This window comes from Parasteatoda tepidariorum, chromosome 9, assembly GCF_043381705.1.
Source record: "Parasteatoda tepidariorum isolate YZ-2023 chromosome 9, CAS_Ptep_4.0, whole genome shotgun sequence".
NCBI lineage: Eukaryota > Metazoa > Arthropoda > Arachnida > Araneae > Theridiidae > Parasteatoda > Parasteatoda tepidariorum.
The window spans coordinates 37,221,617-37,243,569 of record NC_092212.1 but is presented as its reverse complement, the minus strand read 5'-3'; the positions used below and the strand labels follow the sequence as shown (position 1 = coordinate 37,243,569).

The 21,953-nt window shown below is 31.6% G+C and overlaps 1 protein-coding gene across 8 annotated transcripts in view; it reads right to left on the bottom strand.

Moving 5' to 3' along the window:
* The window catches only part of LOC107455365 (Adenylate cyclase 3), a 269,291-nt gene that overhangs the window by 110,999 nt on the left and 136,339 nt on the right, over positions 1-21,953 (bottom strand). For all 8 annotated transcript variants that reach the window (XM_043047156.2, XM_043047153.2, XM_043047158.2 and 5 more), the window contains 3 exons: positions 14,919-15,286; positions 12,816-13,065; positions 8,815-8,964 (listed from right to left, as the gene is read on the bottom strand). In XM_043047156.2, the coding sequence (XP_042903090.1) occupies positions 8,815-8,964; positions 12,816-13,065; positions 14,919-15,286 (768 nt within the window). The remainder of the gene's footprint in view (positions 1-8,814; positions 8,965-12,815; positions 13,066-14,918; positions 15,287-21,953) is intronic.

Sequence of the window (21,953 nt, the reverse complement as noted above, 5' to 3'; positions counted from 1 at the left end):
TTGATGTCGATGCGAAATTATGCTAAAATTTTCATAAATTAATGTCTTTTTCGTAATTCATTCATTTTATTATTATTAAAAAAAGCATAGTTTTGAAATTTCTTTCTTCAACCATTCCAATTAAATAATTTTTATACAAATTACGAAACATATTAAATACGTTACGGTACTTTTATTTACGTCACACTTGAGCAGCACAATAGGGTATTGGCGATGGTCAGGGAAAGATTCCTAAGGATGATCTGGAGATAATACACATACATTACATCCCGTTTTACAGGAAGGGCACATGCACACACCATCCATCTGCAGATAATAGTTTTGACCTGAATCAGAGTACAATCAATCTCCGATCCAGTATCCTCAGAGTATTGATTTGTTGTGGGAACTTGGAGGACTTTGTGACCTGGATAAATTTAGAGTGCACTAGTCACCATTTTGTACACACGGAGTCTTCGGCAGAAGTAATATTTTTAGTTTAGTTAATTTTTTAACTGAAAATACAAGTTATAAGTGGTTTATGTTCGGGTAAGATTTATGAATAGGCATATACACTTGTCTGTTTCTCTGAAAATGTCACTTAAGACAAAACATATGACCATAACTATTTAGGCCGTCATAAGCACTGCCAGTCATAAGCATATGCCAAACTTCCATCTGCTATAGAATTTCTGTAGCAACTACAAATGATTTTTGCTACAATGCCATTAAAGGTTTAGCACTAATATTTAATTTTTGGTTTGATAAATTGTATTTCAAAGACGAAAGAGCAAATAACAGTGGATAAGAAATTTTCTGTTGCATTTATACAAGTTGACAATCATTCCTAATTCGGATGTTGGAATTCGGATGTTTGAATTAGTAATTTTGAGATAGAATTTTTTCAAAATGATATTTTTAGTTTCGTTAATTTTTTGTCTGAGTACAAGTTAAAAAAGGTATGGTTTATGTATAGGTAAGGTTTGTGAATAGGTGTATACACTTATCTGTTTCTTTGAAAATGTCACTAAAGATAAGAAACATATGACCTTAATGTTTCACAGCATAATTATCGCCTTATTCCTACCATTCCCAACGTAACTGAGAATTGGTGACACAATAGTCACTCAATTGTCACTCGAGTGACGCAAAAAAAAAATTGCACGCCACAGGAAACAAAAAAATATTTATTCCCCAATGTAAACTATTGGTAATGTCCTTAAATGCTTCTTAAGGTGTTTTAAAAAATATATTTAATCCTAAAAATTTTACCTATTGTTCACTGCCAGTGAAAAAATTATTTTGCAAAATTTGAATGATGAAAGGAAAGCTAATCTAATTAAAATTATACATTGAATCCTAATTTTGCTATTGACAGATATTGATAGCCTCCTGAATCATTGAATGCTTACTGTCATCGTAATGAATACAAAACATGTCACGCTTTTGGAGATTTGCAACGGGAGTTGTTTTTTTGGTAAGAAAGCAAAATTAGTGTAGATTGGGTTTATAAAATATAATTTAGATTTCATCTCTTCAAATCAATTCAGCGTTGCATCTCTTTTTAGAAAAGGAATTAAAAATGTTCCCTCTTCTAAAGAAGCACTTTATATCAAGCTTAGAGGTTGAAGGTATGTCCGTTCGTTGCAATTTTGCAGTAGATTATGCGATCCGACATAGTCAGCTCGTGACGCTGTGTAGGTCAAAATCCTTGCTACTTCAAAGCATATAAACGGGGTTCACTCGGCTCTAAAGAAAATGAAATAGTGGTTGTAAATTCCCTTTAGTGACATAAGAATTCTTTTTTAAGATGCCAAATTAATGATTCGAGCTGTGGTAGGTCGAAATTTTCATGTAAATATAGATTGTCTTAACAAATTTGACATATAATGGTTGAAACAAGTTTCGCTGTCACAGTAAAATGATTGAACCACCTGTAGGAATTTTTTGAGCAAGGAAATAATAGAAAACTTAAAGATAGTTAGGTTTAATGTTCATATTAATAAAAAAAAAAACTGTTGAACAGAATAAAAGAAACCCAGAGAGTAATATATATATTTTTGCATGTGTGTTATACCATACCAATTCTTTTTTGAAACAAAAAATATTCATTGCTTTTAGTCAACATAAATTTGATACCCAGGTGCCCAATAAAATCAAAACACTAGGACTAGGAAATTTGGTAAATCTTCTTGGCGACAGCACTTAAGAAGTTTTTATGCTTTCTACAGGCATAATGATTTGCATAGACGCTGTTTCGATACGTTTTTACTGTATTGTAAGCAAGAGGGTTTTAAAAAGAAAACAAGAATCATTCCGTTAAAAATAGATATTTTACTTAAATCTGCTAAAAGAACACCCGTGCATTATTAACCGTTAATTTCCAGTTCACTTAGATTCAAATTACTCAAATTACTTTTTCCCCAAACACTTCTTTCACGTTTGTGTTTTTTTGTCAATTCCTCCAACACGCTCCGGTTTTCGATAGGAATTATTTGGCAGTGTTTCATTTGCCCCACGAGCTCATGGTTCATAAATTCTGCAATACACCACGATTGGTCTTCGTTGTTCCAAAATACAGGCTTTTGGCTCTCATTTCTTAGTATACTCTGATCAAATACTATCAGCGAATTTTTTATAACTATAGATTCAGGCTCGACATATAGAAATGGTAGATCTGGTAGTGGGCGCCACAAATTCTTGGATGGATTGTACTCTTCTACTTTTCTAAGCTCATCGAACTGTCTACCGTGTCCCCCAATGAGGTATAGTTTACCATGAAATGTCACAACAGCGCAATCAGAGCGGTAGAATTCAGGATTTGGTATCAAATGCCATGTATCGTTGTTGGGATGATAGACTTGACACACCATTGCATCGAGATTCATACTTTCTCCGATGGCATATATATTGTTGTTTAATGCAACTACCTTGGAAACATGCATCGGGTGCATTGGTTTCACCAACTGCCAAGAGTCGGTTTCTCTATTGTAGCGCTGCACGATGGTGAATCTGTTTACGCTGGTTTCGTTGATATCTTCCTCGGTTTCATCAGATTCTTCAGTTTCTGTTTCATTCATGTTTACATCCAGATTATTTGCTTCATTTTCTATTACTTCATCAAGGTTACTATGATTATCAACTGGTTCTTCATGTTGTATTTCATCCGGGCGTGTTTCAACACCTCTCCTTTCATCCTCAAAATTTTCAATCAAATCTTCAATTCTATTATCAGTCTCTTCATTTTCTGTTTCAACAATGTCTGCAGGCAAATTATTTGCTTCATTATCTGTTTCGACCTCAAAGTAATTATCATCCCAATTATCAGCTATCTGGTCTCGCATTTCTGCCGAGTTTTCCACGCTTATGTCTGATGCTTCATCAAAAACTTCGTCCCGATTATCACCATCAATTTCAGTTTCATTTATGACGACGGGTGTATTTCTTGTTTCGTTATTTGTTGTTTCTTCGAACTCATTATTATCTGAATTATCAGCTCTTTGGTCTTGTACTTCTGCAGAGTTCGCATTTAATTCTTCTTCGTAATTATTTATTGTCTCATTTGAATTTTCATCTCGATTATCCGTTTGTTCGTTCGATGTTTCATCAAAATGCTCATTCCTGTTAATAGCTTGTCCATTTTCAATTTCATACTCATTATCAGAAAAAATGTTTTCGTCCACATCAGTTTCTTCTTCAGAATGTATTACCAAAAATTCGTCATCATCTGGATTAAAATCAGAGATTTCATAAATTACATTATCCTCGTTAACTTGTAATTCATCAATACCTTGCTCTTCTTCTTCTGCATTTTCGTCTCCAGGAAGAATTGCCAATGGAAAATCCTCAATCTCATCTTCATTATCCACATTATTATTTCCAAAAAGGAAAATCCCAATATCCCTAAAAGGAAAATCACCAAACTCGTCTTCTTCATCCACTGGATTTTCCATATCAGGCCTATGAAATGCTCGATGAAATATAAGACGAGGTACATTTCTATTATCGTCATTATTTTCATTTAGGTTAAAATCTAAAAACAGAAATCCCCCAAAAGGATTTATGAAATTAAATTCGATTTCGTCAACGTTGTCCATGAAAGACATACCACCCAATGCATAAACATCGTCATTTACGGAAACAATCGAATATAAAGATCGATTCTGTGGAACACTGCTTATAGTTGTCCAAGTCTTATTGACGAGATCAAACATTTTTATCAAGGTTGGTTCATTATAGAAGGAAAAATAAGCAAACGGTCCTCCGATGCAAATATCCATAAAACCTACTTCACGAAACATAGGATAATTACCCATACTATACAAATAGTCAAAATTATTGTCGTATGTTATATAAAGTTCCACTCTCCTACCACGAAAATGTTTACATATGAAGTAGATGTTGTTGCTAATTCGAGGACCTCGCAAACCAGTTACGGTTTGAGGCAGTTTCTTGGCTTGTTTAATTATCAAGGATAGTGCTTTTGCTTGGTTCTCGCTGTGCAGAGTAGAGTCAAAGCAAAAAGGGTTGTCTTCGGCTGTGGGTGGTAATTCGAGTCCCTCTGCTAATGATTCGTCTATTTCTTGAAGTCTTATGTATTTTAATAACTCTGGGAAATGGTTCATTCCATCGGGTTTATTTCCTTTTATCCATGATATCATAGTGTTCCATACACATGATTCATCGGAAATATTCAAGTTGTCGCATTCTAGGATCTCTTTGAATGCAGCTAATGACAGACCACTGATATTGGTTTTAGGACTGCTGAAAGCTTCTTCACTGTGGATTTTAATATATCTCTTACAGTTAGCTTTAATGTCTTTCAACTGAGTTTTCCAAGCACTGTTGTAGACTTGTATGCAGTTATCGACGGTTAAGCCATCGTTAAGTATAAAGGTTTTGCAATCAGCAAACAAATCATCCATGATTAAATAATCTGAAGCTAGGAGGACATCTGCTACGCTTTCTGTTGTTAAAATATCTTTCTCTTGGTAGATGTAACACAATAACTCGTTTAGCGTTTCACCTTTTACCATCGGCACAAATATCTCATCAGTACATGGTTTGAACTCACCGCAAAACAGTTTTTCAAAATATTTGCTGATTTGTGCTAAAAGAATCTTGTGGGCTTTAAATGTGCATCCATCTTTTGTTTTCAGTGTGATATCTGCTAATTTCTGAAACGAGCTGTTTGAAAAACTATTTTCCATAATGTAATTTTAATCTGAGTTGATTGTAAATAAGAAAAAAAATATCTGTATAAAAGTAAACTTTTAGTAAACAATTTTAAAAAAATAACAATGACTTAAAAACAAGATTCTCACTACAATAGATTCTCAATACTGCACAAATCGTTTGTTGTAGAAATTTTGAAAATTTAAAAATAGAACGGTATCGCGTATTTTTTAATTGAATAGTTATTTGTTTCAATAAATGCAAGGCATATAGCTGCCCATTCTTAAGAAATTATTAAAATAGTACACACTATATTATTTATCAAAATTCTTGAATTTTAAGAATTTTTTTTTTAAATCTTAAATTTATAAATTAAATTTAAAACGATTTAGGTCCCCATTGCATGCAAATAAATGAAACATATTTATGCATAAGACTGACACAAGGCCAAAACAATAGAAAATATATCTGCCTACAATTGTAATTCATTTGTCATTCCACTTTCATTTAGGAAAAGTAATTCTCAAAAAGAGTAAAAGCTGACTGGGTGGGATAAGAGCAGCAATGATTTTACTGTAGGTTTCTTTTAAAAAGACCTATATTAGTTTTTGACGTTACATTTCAAATCATAATTGTAACTGTAAAAAAAACTATCACGTGACTAAAAATTTATTAATCATATCTCGAAAATTGACATTTGTAGTCTGCAAATCTTTTTTAATCGACCAATATTTTACTTCTAAAAAGCATACTGATTCGATAGAAAAATATAGTAAAATAAAAATACCAAAAATAAAGTTAATAGCATGGCTGGCTTTTAAAACCTAACTAAAATTTAAGAAAAAGACTAAACTAGGATTAGAGTTGAATTAATCTTTTAAATTATAAATTTCTTTCAAATATATCTAAAATAACTTATAGGTGAAAATACATAAACAAATAAGCATTTAGTTTCATGCTTATTTAAAAGTAATTTTTGCATATCAACACTTGTTCTCCTCAAAGTAAGTCAAAATGCTTTTTTCAGCAATGTTTTTTGGTTTAAACTAATTAACTCTTCATTGGATATCGAATTAACTAATAGTTCTTCAATCTTTAAAACTCATTAGCAAATTGAGCTGGAAACTGTAACAATGATTTTAGTTATTCATTTAATAGTTTCTAATAAATAAATAATCATTTTAGAAAAAAAAATTACATTTATTAGCTATAATTTTGTTTGAAAATAATACTAAGTGTTAAAACATCTTTTTGGTTGCATCGGCCAGCAAGTGTAAAATACCATGTGATTAAATTAAAAAAATCTAATTTAAATAAAATCAAATCAGATTTTTTGGTTTTTAAAAAAAATTTTTTTTAGCCAACTCTAGTAAAAAAAATAATTTCCTATCCAAGTTTATAACCTACTTTTGTCCCTCATTTTCGCTTACTAAATTAGCTACTGATTTTTGCCGTGCTTCCAGGAAATCACGCCATTACCGCTTTTCCAAAAAGAAATAAGATCCGAAGAAACTTTGCATTCATAGCTGCTAAAAAACGCAAGTTTTGCACTGGTGCTTTGTTTTCCAGAAAAGTAAATCCAAATCATACTAGTAGCTACGTTTACTTAACAAATATTAATAATTTTAAAAAAATTTTAAAATTTCAATGCTTTAAATGTGCTAACATCTTTTGTTTCAGGCAGAATCTGTTTCATGTTTCATTACCACTATGGAGCATAGAAGATTTTAGATAAATGATTTTCACGTTACCGTTAGTTTGTGATCCCAAGAAGAGGAAATGACTATTAATATGATCCTCGACCATGGCTGAAAGCCCTTATATAGCAAGACGGAAAAGTGCAAAAACTGGTACGAAAGTCATTTCTTTTTAGCATTTTTCTTGAGAAAAATAAAATATCTGTAACTATCAAGATTTCTTTTATAATTTTAGTCTATATATGAAACTGCTTATTTTCCAAGGATAAAGTAGATATTGTTGAATAGTTTTAAAAAGAATAAGTTAACTCCTCCCGAAAACTAGTTAAAAGTGAAGAGGTTTTACTACCAGCCTTTCCTCTTTTCCGTCTCGCTTTCACCCTGTCCTCGACCATCTCAATTAATTGCCATGCCTAATTTTATTTTTATGATATTTTGCTCACAGTCAGATCACCATGAAATACTCACTAGCTATGGATACTCCTGAGGAAATGGAAATGACTATTAAGATGATCCTCAACTCGGGAGCATACCACCACAACAGTAAAATTATTTATCTACGATACATTCCTTTAAGTACCAACAGCCCCCCCCCATCAGTTGAGGTAGCTGATAATTCACCATTAGCTACCTCAAATGTACTACCCTTAACTTATGGATACTTCTCAGGAGAGGAAATGACTATTAAGATGATCCTCGATTCGGGAGTATATCATTCACCAGATTTCACTAGCTCCCTAGTCGTTCCATAAGCCGCCAATTACCCAATCACCTCCTTTTGCTTAACGCCAAAAGTCTTAGTCGCCCACGGGCTAATTAGTCAGATGAAGAAGTCAGATGCCCCCTTCGTGGGCAGGAACTTCGAAGAACATTATATCAAGTGAAGTTAGTTTGTGATATTCAGCAACCAAAAGGTCAGCTGACCACAACGTGTTACTGCAAATCCTAAACAAGTTCATGATGGATGGTATAGGGGCTGCTTCACTGTCCAGGTACCCAGTTTCATAACAATACTAGGATTAATTAGTGATACTACATCACACGTCACGTGTCGATGATATATTAACCATGAACATATTTGATATATTAGTATAGGTTTTAAAATTATGGAGTGATTTTTTTTAAATAAGATAATAAAAAGATTTAATAGGAACTGATTTTTTAATAATTACATTTCATTGATAGTTTAACACGCTCACGCCGGGAAAAGTGAAAATACTGGTACGGGAGAAGAGAAAATACTGGTAGAAGAACTATTTCAATATTAGATAATATTCGGGAGGAGTTAATCTATTCTCAACAATAACAATTCACTGTAAGGAAATTTATCACGGCGAAGAAGCAATTCAATATAAAAATTGCATCCGTTAAAAACAATTGGTAGTTATGGATTTTTATTATTCCCGGAAAAAAACTAAAAAATGAAATTTATTGTTACCAGTTTTTACTCCGGTGCGCTGCCAAGATGAGACAATCTAGCGTGGCCCACCAGTGGGTCACCCCGGCGTGAACGTGTTAAACAATATTCCATTCCAAAAAAAAGTATCGGTTTTGCAAAAATACATGCCCCGCAGTGGACTGTTCGTAAAGACACTGTTCCCAGTCGAAGCCTAAAGTCTACCGTAACTGACTGCAGTTAGAAAGCGGATGAAGGACCACTTGATCAGACTGCGTTGGGACCGCGGGTGCGCGGTATCAGTCCTCGTTAAACTGTTCTACTGTAAAGTGCTCGACTTCGCGCGCAGGTTGTCGGGCTACCAAAGTGGGAGGGGGACATACCCTCTACGGAGAATCAAAATTGTGATGGCATGTTTTCGGATCATCCTCAGAGATGTTTCCTAGACTGTCGCCAATAGCTCATTGTGCAGCTCTAGTGCAATGTATATAAAAATACCTACCTACAGAAATAAATATGTATTTAAATATAATTATTATAGTACAAATTTCAAACTAAGTTTATTACCTGTTCTTGTGACTCTTCTTCTAGTACTAATTTGGCTTCTAAACTTTGTCGCGTTTCAAGAAAAGCACGTCGTTGCCGCCTTTCCAAAAAGAAATAAGATAAGATCCCAAGAAGATTTGCACAAATGAATAGCAATACATTTGCTCCAAGCTGTAGAAAATTAAATAAAATATGTATATATATAGGTGTGTGTGCAGTGAACAGAAATGTAAACAAGCGAGAAGTAAGAAGTAAATAAAATCACATTTAGACAAACATGAAATTAATCATTCAAATTTTACATTTCATAAAATAATTGATCTATACTTAGTGAAGAATATTCCAATATTCTATTTCAGGGGTGGCTAACCTTTATACACCAACGTGCCAATTTTTCTAAAAAATTGTTTAATGAGGTCATAGACGTGCCTTCAAATAATTTTGACTTTGTGATTATTGAGAAAATAATAATACTAAATACTATCAACTCAAAACTCTTTATTTACATTGAAAAAAGGAAACATTTTGCCATGTCTTAAAACAACTTGAAGTAACATCAGTATGACTTCTGTTGTTGCAGATTAGATGACAAATAACTTATATTAAGTTGTAGGATGCTAGTTTAAGCAGGACTGTTATTTATTTATTATTATTTTTTTTACTAGTTATTTATTTTTAGCTCGTTTTTATATTTTTTGATTTTTTAGCATTAATTGTTCATTTTTTTATTAATAATTGTTTACTATTTTGTTTGTTTTTGTGAATTTAATTTAATTGTTACATATGCTACAAAGTGTAATAACATTTGAGTAATAATAATTCATAGTGTAACAACAATTGTGATCGGTGGCGTGCCCAAAATATTGTGTCTCGTGCCAGAAATGGCACGCGTGCCATTGGTTCGCCATCCCTGTTCTATTTCTATATTTGCACTTCATATAAGAATGGGACACAAAGGAATTAAATTAAAAGGCTTAATTAATAAGCTTTTTATGCAAAATTAATTAATAAATACAATTAATTAAAAGCTTAAAAAATGAAAATTTCAAAAACTAAGTATATACATCCTAGTTTGGTAATTATTCAAGTTATTTAGCCTTGTGTAAAGCACTAAAACGTTCAGAGTTAAACATATTAAGAATGAAAAAATTATTTTCTGCCGTTTAATATGTAATAGTTGTTAGTGGTATTTAAATTCGAAAAGATATAGGCAACCAAGTTCTTAAAACCAAATGAAAACTACAATTTATGGATATTTACCACTTCAGCCCTCGCTTTCTACAGCTGAAAGACTCCATTGGATTTCTTAAAAGTAGTCCAATAAGACCACAATAGTCATTTAATCGAAAATCTACTTAAAAAAGAGAAATAGACAACTAATATATGTCTTAAAATCTGTTTAATTTATGAATACGATTGGTTTGATAAACTTTCCTTGTTAATGACCTCATATTAATCCATCAAATAGAAATATTCGTCAGCAAAATGAAATATTAAAGTAAGATGAATTTCTTTTTGAGGCATTTTTATAACAGAAGTTCGTTGCATGCACAAAACTGGGTCAATTTTTAAATTATCTGCGCAGACTACTTATGAAAACAGTGTGGAGATGTTTTAGCGCTGAACGCCTCATATATCTGAAAGTATCGTTTCTGATACATGAGAACTTAACAGAAAGCAACTTATAAGATTTAGTGACAAAGAAATGTTTTTTTTTAAAAACAAAAATGAATGATAGTTATTGTTCGTACACATAATCTACACGTAATAATAAAACTATACTAACGTAGTATTCTTTATTATGAATCACGTTTTCAAGCAAAATAAGTGAATTTATTTCATATATAAGGTAGTAAAATTCATACATTAAAAGTTATCTGTGATTCAAAAAACTTTTTTATTTATTGTAAATTGTGAAATTTAAAAAAAAAATACCTGGCAAGGAAAACAACTAAAACCTTTCAGGGTTAGCTCCACTGCAAGGGGACTCAAACCCATGATCCGTCTACCATTGAGGAATTTTTGCGTCAGCACTGTAGTCGGTGCGAACCAGGTGCGGAATTCGTATCGACCAGCCGTCATTGGATTCGAACCCAGTTCTCCTTATTGAGAGGCGAAATTGCATATTTAGCAAACTTCCCGTCAATAGGTTGAGCTGCATGCGTGCGAGAACTACATAGAAATTAAGTCCGTTACATTCTTTGTCATGCAATCAGTTAGTGAGTGCTTGTGAAAGATTTTGATAATGGTTTACACGCTACAACAGTGGATATTCAGTGTTTTGGAGTATCATCTATTGTTTTGAAGTATCTTCTATTGTTTTACCGTACCACATATTGGTGGGTAGTTTAACTAAATATGCAATTCGGTGGGATGAAATCCTAGTTTCCCAACGCTGTAATGCCGAAAACATTTTAATCGCGTTCCATTCCCCCCCCCCTTTTTACCGATTTTTAAAATTCATGAGTCATTTAAATGTAAGAGTATTTAATAAATTGTATTTATTGTGATTTTTAAAGTATCTTTAATTTTAAACTCGAAACTGAAATAATCTTACTTTTTCCAAATCTTTCTCCGAAATATTATTTTAAAAATATTGTTTTACTCTCATGGGGAGCGAAGTTAATAATACTTCCCGATTCAGACATTCCTTCGAAATTCATTAAGACAATATTTTGTAGTATCATATCGCTAAATATTTTTCTATTTGAAATGATTTTAGAAGTTTAATATTAAAATTTTTTTTTCAATAAACTTTGCGTCTGAGTAAGATTTTCTCTCTCCTTCTCATAATGATAACAATCGGTCTAGACAGAACTAATTTACATTTAGTACATTTCTTTCAAACATTCAAACATTTAAGATAAAGTTATAACAATTTTCCAAAGAAAAAGGGATTAACTTCAAGGTAATATTTCGAAAATTAAGTCACTCAACACAAAAATAATTAAAACTACTAATCCTGGATGAATTGGAATTAAAATATATTGTAAAAATATTCTCATACACGACGTTGCAAAATTTATCTGCCTGGTAAACTGGATGTATTATTTAATATAAAATAAAGTAATAAATTCTGAAATCTATATTAAAATTTTAATGAAAGATTTCAGAATAAATCTTTCATTTTCATACCGCCTAATCGCATATTTATTTTATTTTATAAAAATCGATGAACAGCTCACCCAATTTTGGGTTTACGACTACTAATGTTCAACACCGTATAGCCTTGTATTTTGAACCCAAACCAGAAGAGAAGTTTTGGATCAAGTTGGGAGAAAAATGCTTTCGTGGAGGACTTGGCGGAACTAGTCCGCATTTGAGTTACATGGTAAGGAAAACCGCGAAAACCTTTCACGGTTAGCCCTACTGCAAGGGAACTCTAACCCATGATCCGTCTACCGCTAAAGATATTTTTGCGTCTGCACTAATGAGATGGGCTCGGAATTCGTATCAACCAGTCATCGCTGGGATTCGAATCCAGATTACCTCATTGGATGCGAACTCTCCATCTCCAGAGCCATCATTTTATTTTATTTTATTTTATTTTATTTTATTTTATTTTATTTTATTTTATTTTATTTTATTTTAATTTTATTTTATTTTATTTTATTTTATTTTATTTTATTTTATTTTATTTTATGACCGTCATGAACAGCCTACCCAATATTATGGGTTTACGACTACTAATGTTCAACTCCGTAGCCTTGTAATTTTGAACCCAATCTAGAAGACAAGGGAACTACTGGATCGAGTATTGGGAGAAATTTGCCTTCGTGGAGGACTTTTTTGATGGAGCTAACCCGCATTTGCGTTACATGAAGAGGAAGACTACGAGAACCTCCCTAGGTTAGCCTGACGGTAAGGGAACTCTAACCCATGATCCGTCTAGCACTGAGGATATTTCATGTCAGCACTGTGGTTGGTGCAAGCCGGATGCGGAATTCGTATCGACTGGGATACGAACCCACCATGGCTCAATTAACACGTACTATAAGACATTTATGAACAAGCTCCTTTACCTGATTCTCCGTGAAATCGATGGGTTTAGGCAGGACGCCGACTAGAAGCAAGTGAACAAAGGCCATCACTATGCTGAGGATGAGACAAACACTTAACCGTAGAGGCAGCAGCAGGTAAACCATGTAAGTGTAGAGGATTGCCCAAGCCACAGAGTCTCCAGGCATCCTCGGAACACTGAACAGCCACATATCACAGACTAGATGTCCCAGTTGGATAAACCAGGCTATAAAAGGGATACAGTCCCATAACCTGCAAAATAAGAAATCTCTTTAAATAATAAACCCTTTTAATAACATCGAGATTAGACAGCTTTCTTTACTTTAAAAATTACTATCATAAGTTTATACGATTATCAGCAAGTTTTCACCGTGAAGGATTTTTTTATTAAAAAAAAAACATTGTTCAGAATAAAATTTTTTTTTAAAGAATTAATTTAAAATCCGGGGAAAGGGGCTTTTCCTCTTCTCTGCAGAGGAGATGGGAAAGCTATGAGCCAGATTTGAGGAAATATCATGATAAGCCCAATCTTCAAATTGCTTGTTAGTCTCAAATTGTTTATTAAAAAGCACCTTTTAACCTACCTGGGTGCAATGGCTAAGTGGTTAAAGACAAAGAGCTGAAATTGTAAATGACTTGGGATTCGATCCTCAATGCTTATTTGAGATGCTTAGTTTTTTTAAAAAAATAAACTTCTTTTTTCTAATTTAACTTTCAGCTGTAAAAATAAGTCATTGATAGCATCGTCTTTAATGCACTCTGACAGCATATGGGATTGTTGAGTTCTTTCAGAGATCATAAAAACCAGCTCTTTAAGTAAAAGTCTTACTTAAAGAGCAGATTTAAAAGCCTAGACACATATTTTGAATACATTTTAAACTACCTACTTGCTATGTGAAAATTTTTTGCTTTTATATTTTTCATGTTTCCTTAAATTTACCTTTTCTGCATTTAGTGCGAAGTATTGCCCAGCCACTGGGAGAGGTTTTGATGGTCTCTCTTAAAGGTTTTCTTCAACACAAGTTTATGGAAAAAACTCCGTACCTCCCAACAGTGGTCGGAAACAGAAGAGGTCGCTATATAAGGTGGTCTTTCTCGGAGGTTACGCTGTATTTGTGTTATTAATACCAAAAATCGTGGCAGATACTCCACAACAGACTAGAGTAAAAAATATTCATTCTCGGTGTTTTATTACGTCAGGAACTCTCCTTGGTTGTATACCCCCTTGGTCTGAAGTAGTCACTACCATTTTCGACTTTAAGATACACAAAAACTTTCTACAATGTATACAGGGTAGATAGCCAAGTCTTTCAATAAAAAATAAGCACCTTATAAGTACTTTTTACGTACTCAAAAATTTTTTTAAGCACTATATATATTAAATAATGCAAAGTAACTTTCAGAGAATGTACATGATCATGCTAAAATAACTACTTTCTGACAAAGACTTCTTTTCTTGATTACATTAGCCATTATAAAATGATCAAGAAATTTTTTCGATTCGATATCAGAGGGTGGAAAATGAAGTCTGAAATTGAGAGTATCTTGCAAAATGCATCAGAGTTGCTCATGAGAATGCAAGAATCTCAGCGAACTCGGCTCAGTATACGCACATGCAAACTTGTAAGTATTTCATTAAACATGTAATATGATTGGCGCTTTCATACGCTATATACCGCAGATACGCCGAAATATATTGTGGTTGAATGAATTGTGAAAACGTTGAATAGAACAATGTGAAAAGCACGCTTTTACATAATACGTGGAGAAAATAGACATGGTAAAGAGAAAAAATTTAATTTTCGAAAAGGGTAAATTAAGTACTTTTTAAAAATGCCCTATAAAAAAACCACCTTTAAGGGCTTTTAAAAACGAAAATCGAAAATAAGCACCTTTAAGCACTCTTTATAAACGCTACGCATCGTGGTATACAGCCCTTCACTCTTCATGTAAAAATTCGAAGAGTTTTTTACAAATATTATTTGGAATGAAATTTCATCCACTAGATCATTTATTTTATTTTTCCGTAATACTTATTTCTTATCTGTAACCGAGAGACAAAATTAATAAACCAGCTTATAAATAAATAAGTTAAAAATACTTACTTAGAAGGTAACACAGATGCATAACAGCGAACAACTATGAATATAATAAATAGAATGAGGAGGGCTCCAGCAAGAAATGATGCTTGTCCAATAAGTTGACTAGCATCCCGGAAAGGAAGGGCCACGGCATAGGTAGCAAGCAGGACTATGTCGACCAATGCAAGGACTAATAGTAAGGTTTTGGTGTTCCGCCTTTTTTCTATCCTGTAGTACTCTCTGTACAAACTTTCTGCGCTCTTTTCAGCAAAGGCGAACTGTAGGCATTGAGGAAGATACCGTTGAAGGCCGGATCTGTCGATTTTTAGCTCGGTTTCACCTCTGCTGAGGAAGGATGGCTCATCGCCGGTACCGTTCTGCTTCCTTGTTTCCTGTGAATCAAAGTCAGCAAGCTTTTAGATGCATTGGGGACATCTCAGTGGAAAAAAAATTCAATTCAAGAGTAAAACCAAATCGTTCCCCGGAATTACGCTTTTTGGTACTATGCTAAATATGATTCCGGTTATTCGCTTTCAACCAAATTATTACTTGTATTTGAATTAATCTTGACAATTAATACTTGTATTTATCCAAATTAATACTTGTATTTGAACCAATCTTGAGGTAATAACCTCAAGATTAATTCAAAGACAAGTTATTAGATAACGATGAAGGGTCCGGATCGGAAGATTTTTAGTTCTGCTTCACCCCTACTCAGGAAGGTTGGCTCATCAACGGTACGATTCTGCTTCCTGTGAATCAAAATCGTAAGCTTTTGTATCTATCTCAGACATCACAATGAAAAAAAATTAGTTAAATTTTGTAGTGAAACACATCCCTTTCCCGAATTTGTGTTTTGTGGTACCGGTAATTGACTATTAACAAAATTATTAGTAAAAACATCAAGATTAATTCAAGTACAAGATACTTTTTCTCAACTTTCGATGAATCATGAAAAAAGACGAGAAAAATGAAATATTTTTATGGATGGGATTTTTAAATATTTTCATGTCTATCGCAAATACTGTTTATTGTTATAAAAATAAATAATATCTAATTACTTACGTAATTTTTGCAATTGACAAGCGTGTTGTTTTTAAAAATAAAACGGAAAAATATTTTCTTATCTTTTATAATTAATTGGATGCCACTTTTTAATTTTTTACAGATTGCTTTGAACATTGAGCAAAGAGTAAGACAGTAATATTGTAATGCCTATTGTAGATAATGAATCACCGGCACCGTCTGTCAAACTCCATTATGCAAAATATTCCGGGTCAAATTCTGGTAAAATGTACTGGCACTCTGAATGCTGTATGTGAAGAATTCATTTTACCGTAAAATTTTGTACCGTAATTTTTACTGTAATATTTATTTAATTACGGTGATTCAGTGATTCTACACTAAATACTGTATACCGTTTTGATTGTCGGTACTTTTTTATCGTAATTTGATCTGGAATTTTATGCAGTGCAGGGTAACACGTAGGCACTAAAATTAAGCAATTCTAAATTTATATTGTTTTTTTGTCGTATGCCTGTTTAGGCAGTGGGGGTGTGATTGTTTCCGTTTTTCAGTGGCGCCATCTATGGCCAGGAATTCGACTTCCACCACGGCAATCACACAACCCGTTTATAGGGCGGGTTATATTCACACACAAAGGAGAAAGGGCATGGAACACACAGCGAGAGAAAGAAACATCCATGCCTTGCTCAGGATTCGAACCCAGGATCTTTCTGATGCAAAGGGCAGTTCCCTGCCCCTTACACAGGCCGGTCGGCTTATATTGTTCTTGATAACATATATATCTTTAAAATTCTATTTTTGCTTGTTTTTGATTTCTAACTTTTATTTAAATTGTTTTTAGCTGCTTTTAAAAATTTTCCACTTTGACTTATTATTGTAAAGATTTTTTTTAAATTTGCTTAAATCAATTTCATACTTAGATTAGATTTGTAAAACGAAAATTCGAAACTGTGTGTCACATAACGTAAACACGATTATTAAGCTACATGTTCGGAATAAATTTTTTTTTTACATTTAATTATTTTATAATTGTGCAAAACAGCTTTATTTTTCATTTTTCTGAATTAATAACTCAACTAAACCGAGAAAAAAAAGCAAACGGATATTTTATGTACTTTTTTTTTCCTCCAGTTTTTAAATCTAATCTTTTTTCTTCAAAAAATGCCCACGCTTCACTTCATTTCAAAAATGTCGTCATCTTTCCTAATTAACGAAAATAATCCCCATAAATAGCGATACCCCAATTCAACCCCAAAACACCATACCCCATAATATATTTATAATCAGACGTTATTTAGAATACTGCTTTCCTTAAATAATTAATGCCTAAAGAATTCTTTTTCTTAATTTCCGGTGCCTCCCTGCCAGTTTTAAATGGCAATTACCGAAGCAGAAAAGACGGAGAAAACGTTAATTTCGCTTCATATATGACAAACATGAGGAGAAGGATTTTTGAGAAAGAAAAGCGATTTCTTCTTTAAATTAAACATGGCTCTGGGACCGAAGATAGTGTCTCAAGAGAGACTTAAAAGCTTAACAAGAATTTGTCATTTGAATTTTTTTTTGTTTTATTTGAATGGTCCAGTATTCGTTTTATGTACATATTTACCTAATAGATAATGCAAATGATTTTAAACGTAATTTTTCTCCTTTTTAATTTAGAGATAAATTATAAAAGTGACAAAAAATATATTTAATGAAAATGGATTTGGAGTTTTTGAAACTTTTCAAAACAGACAATTAGTTTGTTTTGCCGCAGTTAAAGAAAAATTTGAAAAGAAATAAATTTAGATTAATAATGGCAAGCAATTATGTATTACGTATTTAAGAGATTTGATGTTTTTTTTTCTTTTTTAAGAAATCATTAGCGAATTTTCATCAATTTTTATTTTTGATAGATTTATGTTTTATGATCTTTTTAAACTTTTTATCAGAGAAAAGTTTAGAATGCCATGGTTTTTTATTTGTTTGATAAACTGCTGTTTGTAGAAAATGCAACACCATGAAGGAATCATCAGAATCAAATGAAATATTATTTTAATAATGGATNTGTCATTGGAATTTTTTTTTGTTTTATTTGAATGGTCCAGTATTCGTTTTATGTACATATTTACCTAATAGATAATGCAAATGATTTTAAACGTAATTTTTCTCCTTTTTAATTTAGAGATAAATTATAAAAGTGACAAAAAATATATTTAATGAAAATGGATTTGGAGTTTTTGAAACTTTTCAAAACAGACAATTAGTTTGTTTTGCCGCAGTTAAAGAAAAATTTGAAAAGAAATAAATTTAGATTAATAATGGCAAGCAATTATGTATTACGTATTTAAGAGATTTGATGTTTTTTTTTCTTTTTTAAGAAATTATTAGCGAATTTTTATCAATTTTTATTTTTGATAGATTTATGTTTTATGATCTTTTTAGACTTTTTATCAGAGAAAAGTTTAGAATGCCATGGTTTTTTATTTGTTTGATATATAACGATAATGAGTTTTTTTATTTGGTTTCAAAACTTCAGGTTCCTTTTATGTACGTATTCATCTTGAAAATGATATAAATGATTTCAAATGTATTTTTTTCTCTTAGATATTAAAGATTTTGTTGACAAAAACAATTTTCAATGAAAATGGATTTTGGAGCACTATTTTTTTTCCTTCTTTTTTACATTTTCAAAAGTCTTCGAAAAACTAATTAATTTGTTCTGTTGTAGTTAAAAGTAAATTAGTTTTGATTAGTAACAGCAAACAATAAATAAGGTAGGTATTTAAGAGATTTTATACAAATTTTTTTCTTTTCAGAAATCATTTTAAATTAATTTATATCTACTTATGGTTTTCGTTTTTTTAGAGTTTTTCAACTGCTGAATATGTATATGTATCTGAATATGTATAATTTATGATGTCATTGTTATTCATTTGTTTGATATTTAACCATATTTAATTTTTTTATTGTTTTATAAAACTGGAAGGTCTAGTATTCATTTTACATAAATGATTTTATGTTTTATTTTTCTCCTTTCCATAATTTAGAGGTAAATTATTTTAGTGACGGAAAATATTTTTAATAAAATCGAATTAAGAGTATTTTTTTTAAATAAATTGTAAAGCAAATGTTTGTTTTGTAATAGTTACAGAGCAAATTAAATTAGAGGCTTGATAAATATCTGCAACTAATTGTAAATAACACATTTAAATGATTTGAGATATTTTTTTTAGAAAAAATAGTTGAATTTTATAATTTTTTCCTTATGTCGTTTTTTTTTGTTTTGTTATGTCTCTTAACTAAAAGAAGTGTTTCCTTTACTTTTGTTTCTTTATTCGTTTGATTCATCATGTTTGCGTTTTTTGTTTTATAAAACTGAAGAGTCCAGTATTCATTTTTACGTATTTATTTTCTTCATAGGGTCTACCAGCCTGTGTAAGGGTCAGGGAACTGACCTTACATCAGAAAGGTTCTGGGTTCGAATCCCGAGCAAGGCACGGATGTTCTTCCATTCTGTGTATTATTTGTCCTAACTGTGGAAGAAGCATTGGCCCTCCTAATATGGTTCCCCAGTAAAAGTGGCCAACAAATCTGCCCTGTAAATGACGGTATGGCGAAAGGTTATTCCCCAGGCGGGCATTGGAAAATAAATTTTCTTCATAGGTAACACGAATGATTTTCAGTGTACAGTTTTTTTAATGAATTTGCTGTATTATTTTCAATACTTAAATAAAATTCGAAACAGATAACTAATTTTTTATGTATAGATATTTAAGAATTGACTTAAAATAAGTTCTCATTAATAACGATCAATACAAGCAATGGTAACTAACATATTTAATCGATTTGATAGTTTCTTTTTTATCAAATCATTAGCAATATCAGTTTTTTTTATAAGTAGTGCGTTTTATTTCTTTTTAAATTTTTAATTGAAGGAAAATTCGTATGCTGTCGTTGTTTTTCATAGGTTTATTTTTTCAAGATAAAAAAAATTTTTTTTTTCACTGAAGGGTCTTGAAACAATTTTAAGTGCACATTTCAATACTGTTGATGCAAAGTACTTTCATAAATAATTTTCAAAATATGGTTTTATAATATATGATAAAATTTAGTAAATGTGGTGACATTTGGTAACTTCGGTAACCAGTTATTCGGTTTAATTTATATTTAGTTTTTTTTATAAATATGTGGTAATATAAAATTTTGAAAACCAGAATTTCTGGTAAAGCGTTACCATTTGAACTGAAAAATTACTAAATGAAAGATTCAAATACCGTATATTTTGAATACCAGAATTCTAAATTTTTTTTTCTACCAGAAATGACCCTATCTTACAGTACGGTAATTTTACCATAAAATGTAGTATTATTTTTACTAATCTTAGGAAACTCCAGAGCAAATATTAAGTTTTATTATTGTTTAAAAGAAATGGTTAAGGTTAATAACTATGACTAATTGTAATTAAAGCATTTAAGTGACTAAATTTATTTTCGGAAATCTTAAGCGAATCCTTACCAATTTTAATATTTATTGTTTTTCTTTTTTTAAAAATATATTACAATTTTTAATTAAAGAAAATTGTTTGCAGTTCCTCAGAAAATTATTTTTAATAAGGTATTAAATTAAAGCAATATTTTTAACGTTATTTAGAAGAAAAACTTTAGAACAGGTAATTAGTTTAGTTTTCATGTTTTTGAAAAAAAAGTTTTTATTAATAACGGTAACCGCTTTTGGCAACCATGTCAAACTAATTAAATTAATTAATTAAATATACTTTGAAGGAAGTCTCAAAAATGGCTAACGATTAAAAAAATACATTAAAAATTGGAAAGAGATAGATAGGTATTATTTACTGCTCTTTGTTTAGAAAACTATACCGTTTATTCTCACTGTGATATTAACGTTACCATTAATTTTATTTTTTTAAATTTTTAATTGTTTTTTTGCGGTATGAACCTTTTTCTCTGTAAATGCGCACAGCCTATGCTAAAAAAATGCAAACATCTGCAATCGTTATAGAACGAAAGTAATTTATTTTACATGTGCGAGAACGGAAGCTGTCATGTTAGGTTGAGATGTTTTTTTCCTTCTATTCTTAGAGAGCAATGTAAGCTAAAAGCGAATGCATCAGTTACTAATTTCATGGGTTATACTCCCAGTTCGGGAGGGCATAAATTCGCCATTGAAGTCCCTTGATACTGTGAGTATTTGCATTTTGAAAAAAGCATATCCGCAGGTATTAAAGCAGGTATTTCACAATGTAAATTTACCAACTCCATGTTTGGTGAGTGATTTTTTTTGGTTACTAAGTTACTCTGATGATACCATAAAGTAAATGAAAACAACGCATTTTTTAAAATCCTGTTTGGTTTCAAAGATGTTAATCCAAAAATACTTTTTTTTGAAGGCCGCCGCAAATTAAAGACAACTTGTCGGAATATTTACTGCTGCGCCAGTTATTATGAACTGAGTTATTTTATGAACTCGAAATGAAGATTTTCAACTAAACCTTTTGAAGATTAAGCTGAAAATAAACATTTTCAATTGGTCATGATTTTGAAAGATCATCATTTTGAAACTATATTTTAACCAGTAAATAATATCGGATACAGATTTATGTTGATGAGAATGGTTCTCCCATCGTCCACCACAAAAATACATTTTCTGGACAATATCTCCAAAATGTAATCTAATGGATTGCATAGAAGTTAATTAGAGGTTGATTTTTATAAGAAATCTGGGATAGCAATTTGCTGGAGAACAATAAGCATTTGACCAAGAGCGCAGGTAACGACGAAGGTGGAGGAGTAAGACTCCGTATTATTGTGGAGTTTCTAATAATCTTTCGAAGTCTGATCGGGACTTTTTGGAATGTTATTACCTGTGAAACGAAGACTTAAGGATGGTCTCCATTTAAGAATTCAATTAGACGTGTCATATTTCAGTCGGCAGTGGTCGTAGATGGTCTACAAGTGTGAGCCTTATCATTGAATTCTTCATGTCCTTCAGAAAACCTTTTGCGATGCCGATGAACTTGGCCTTCTAATA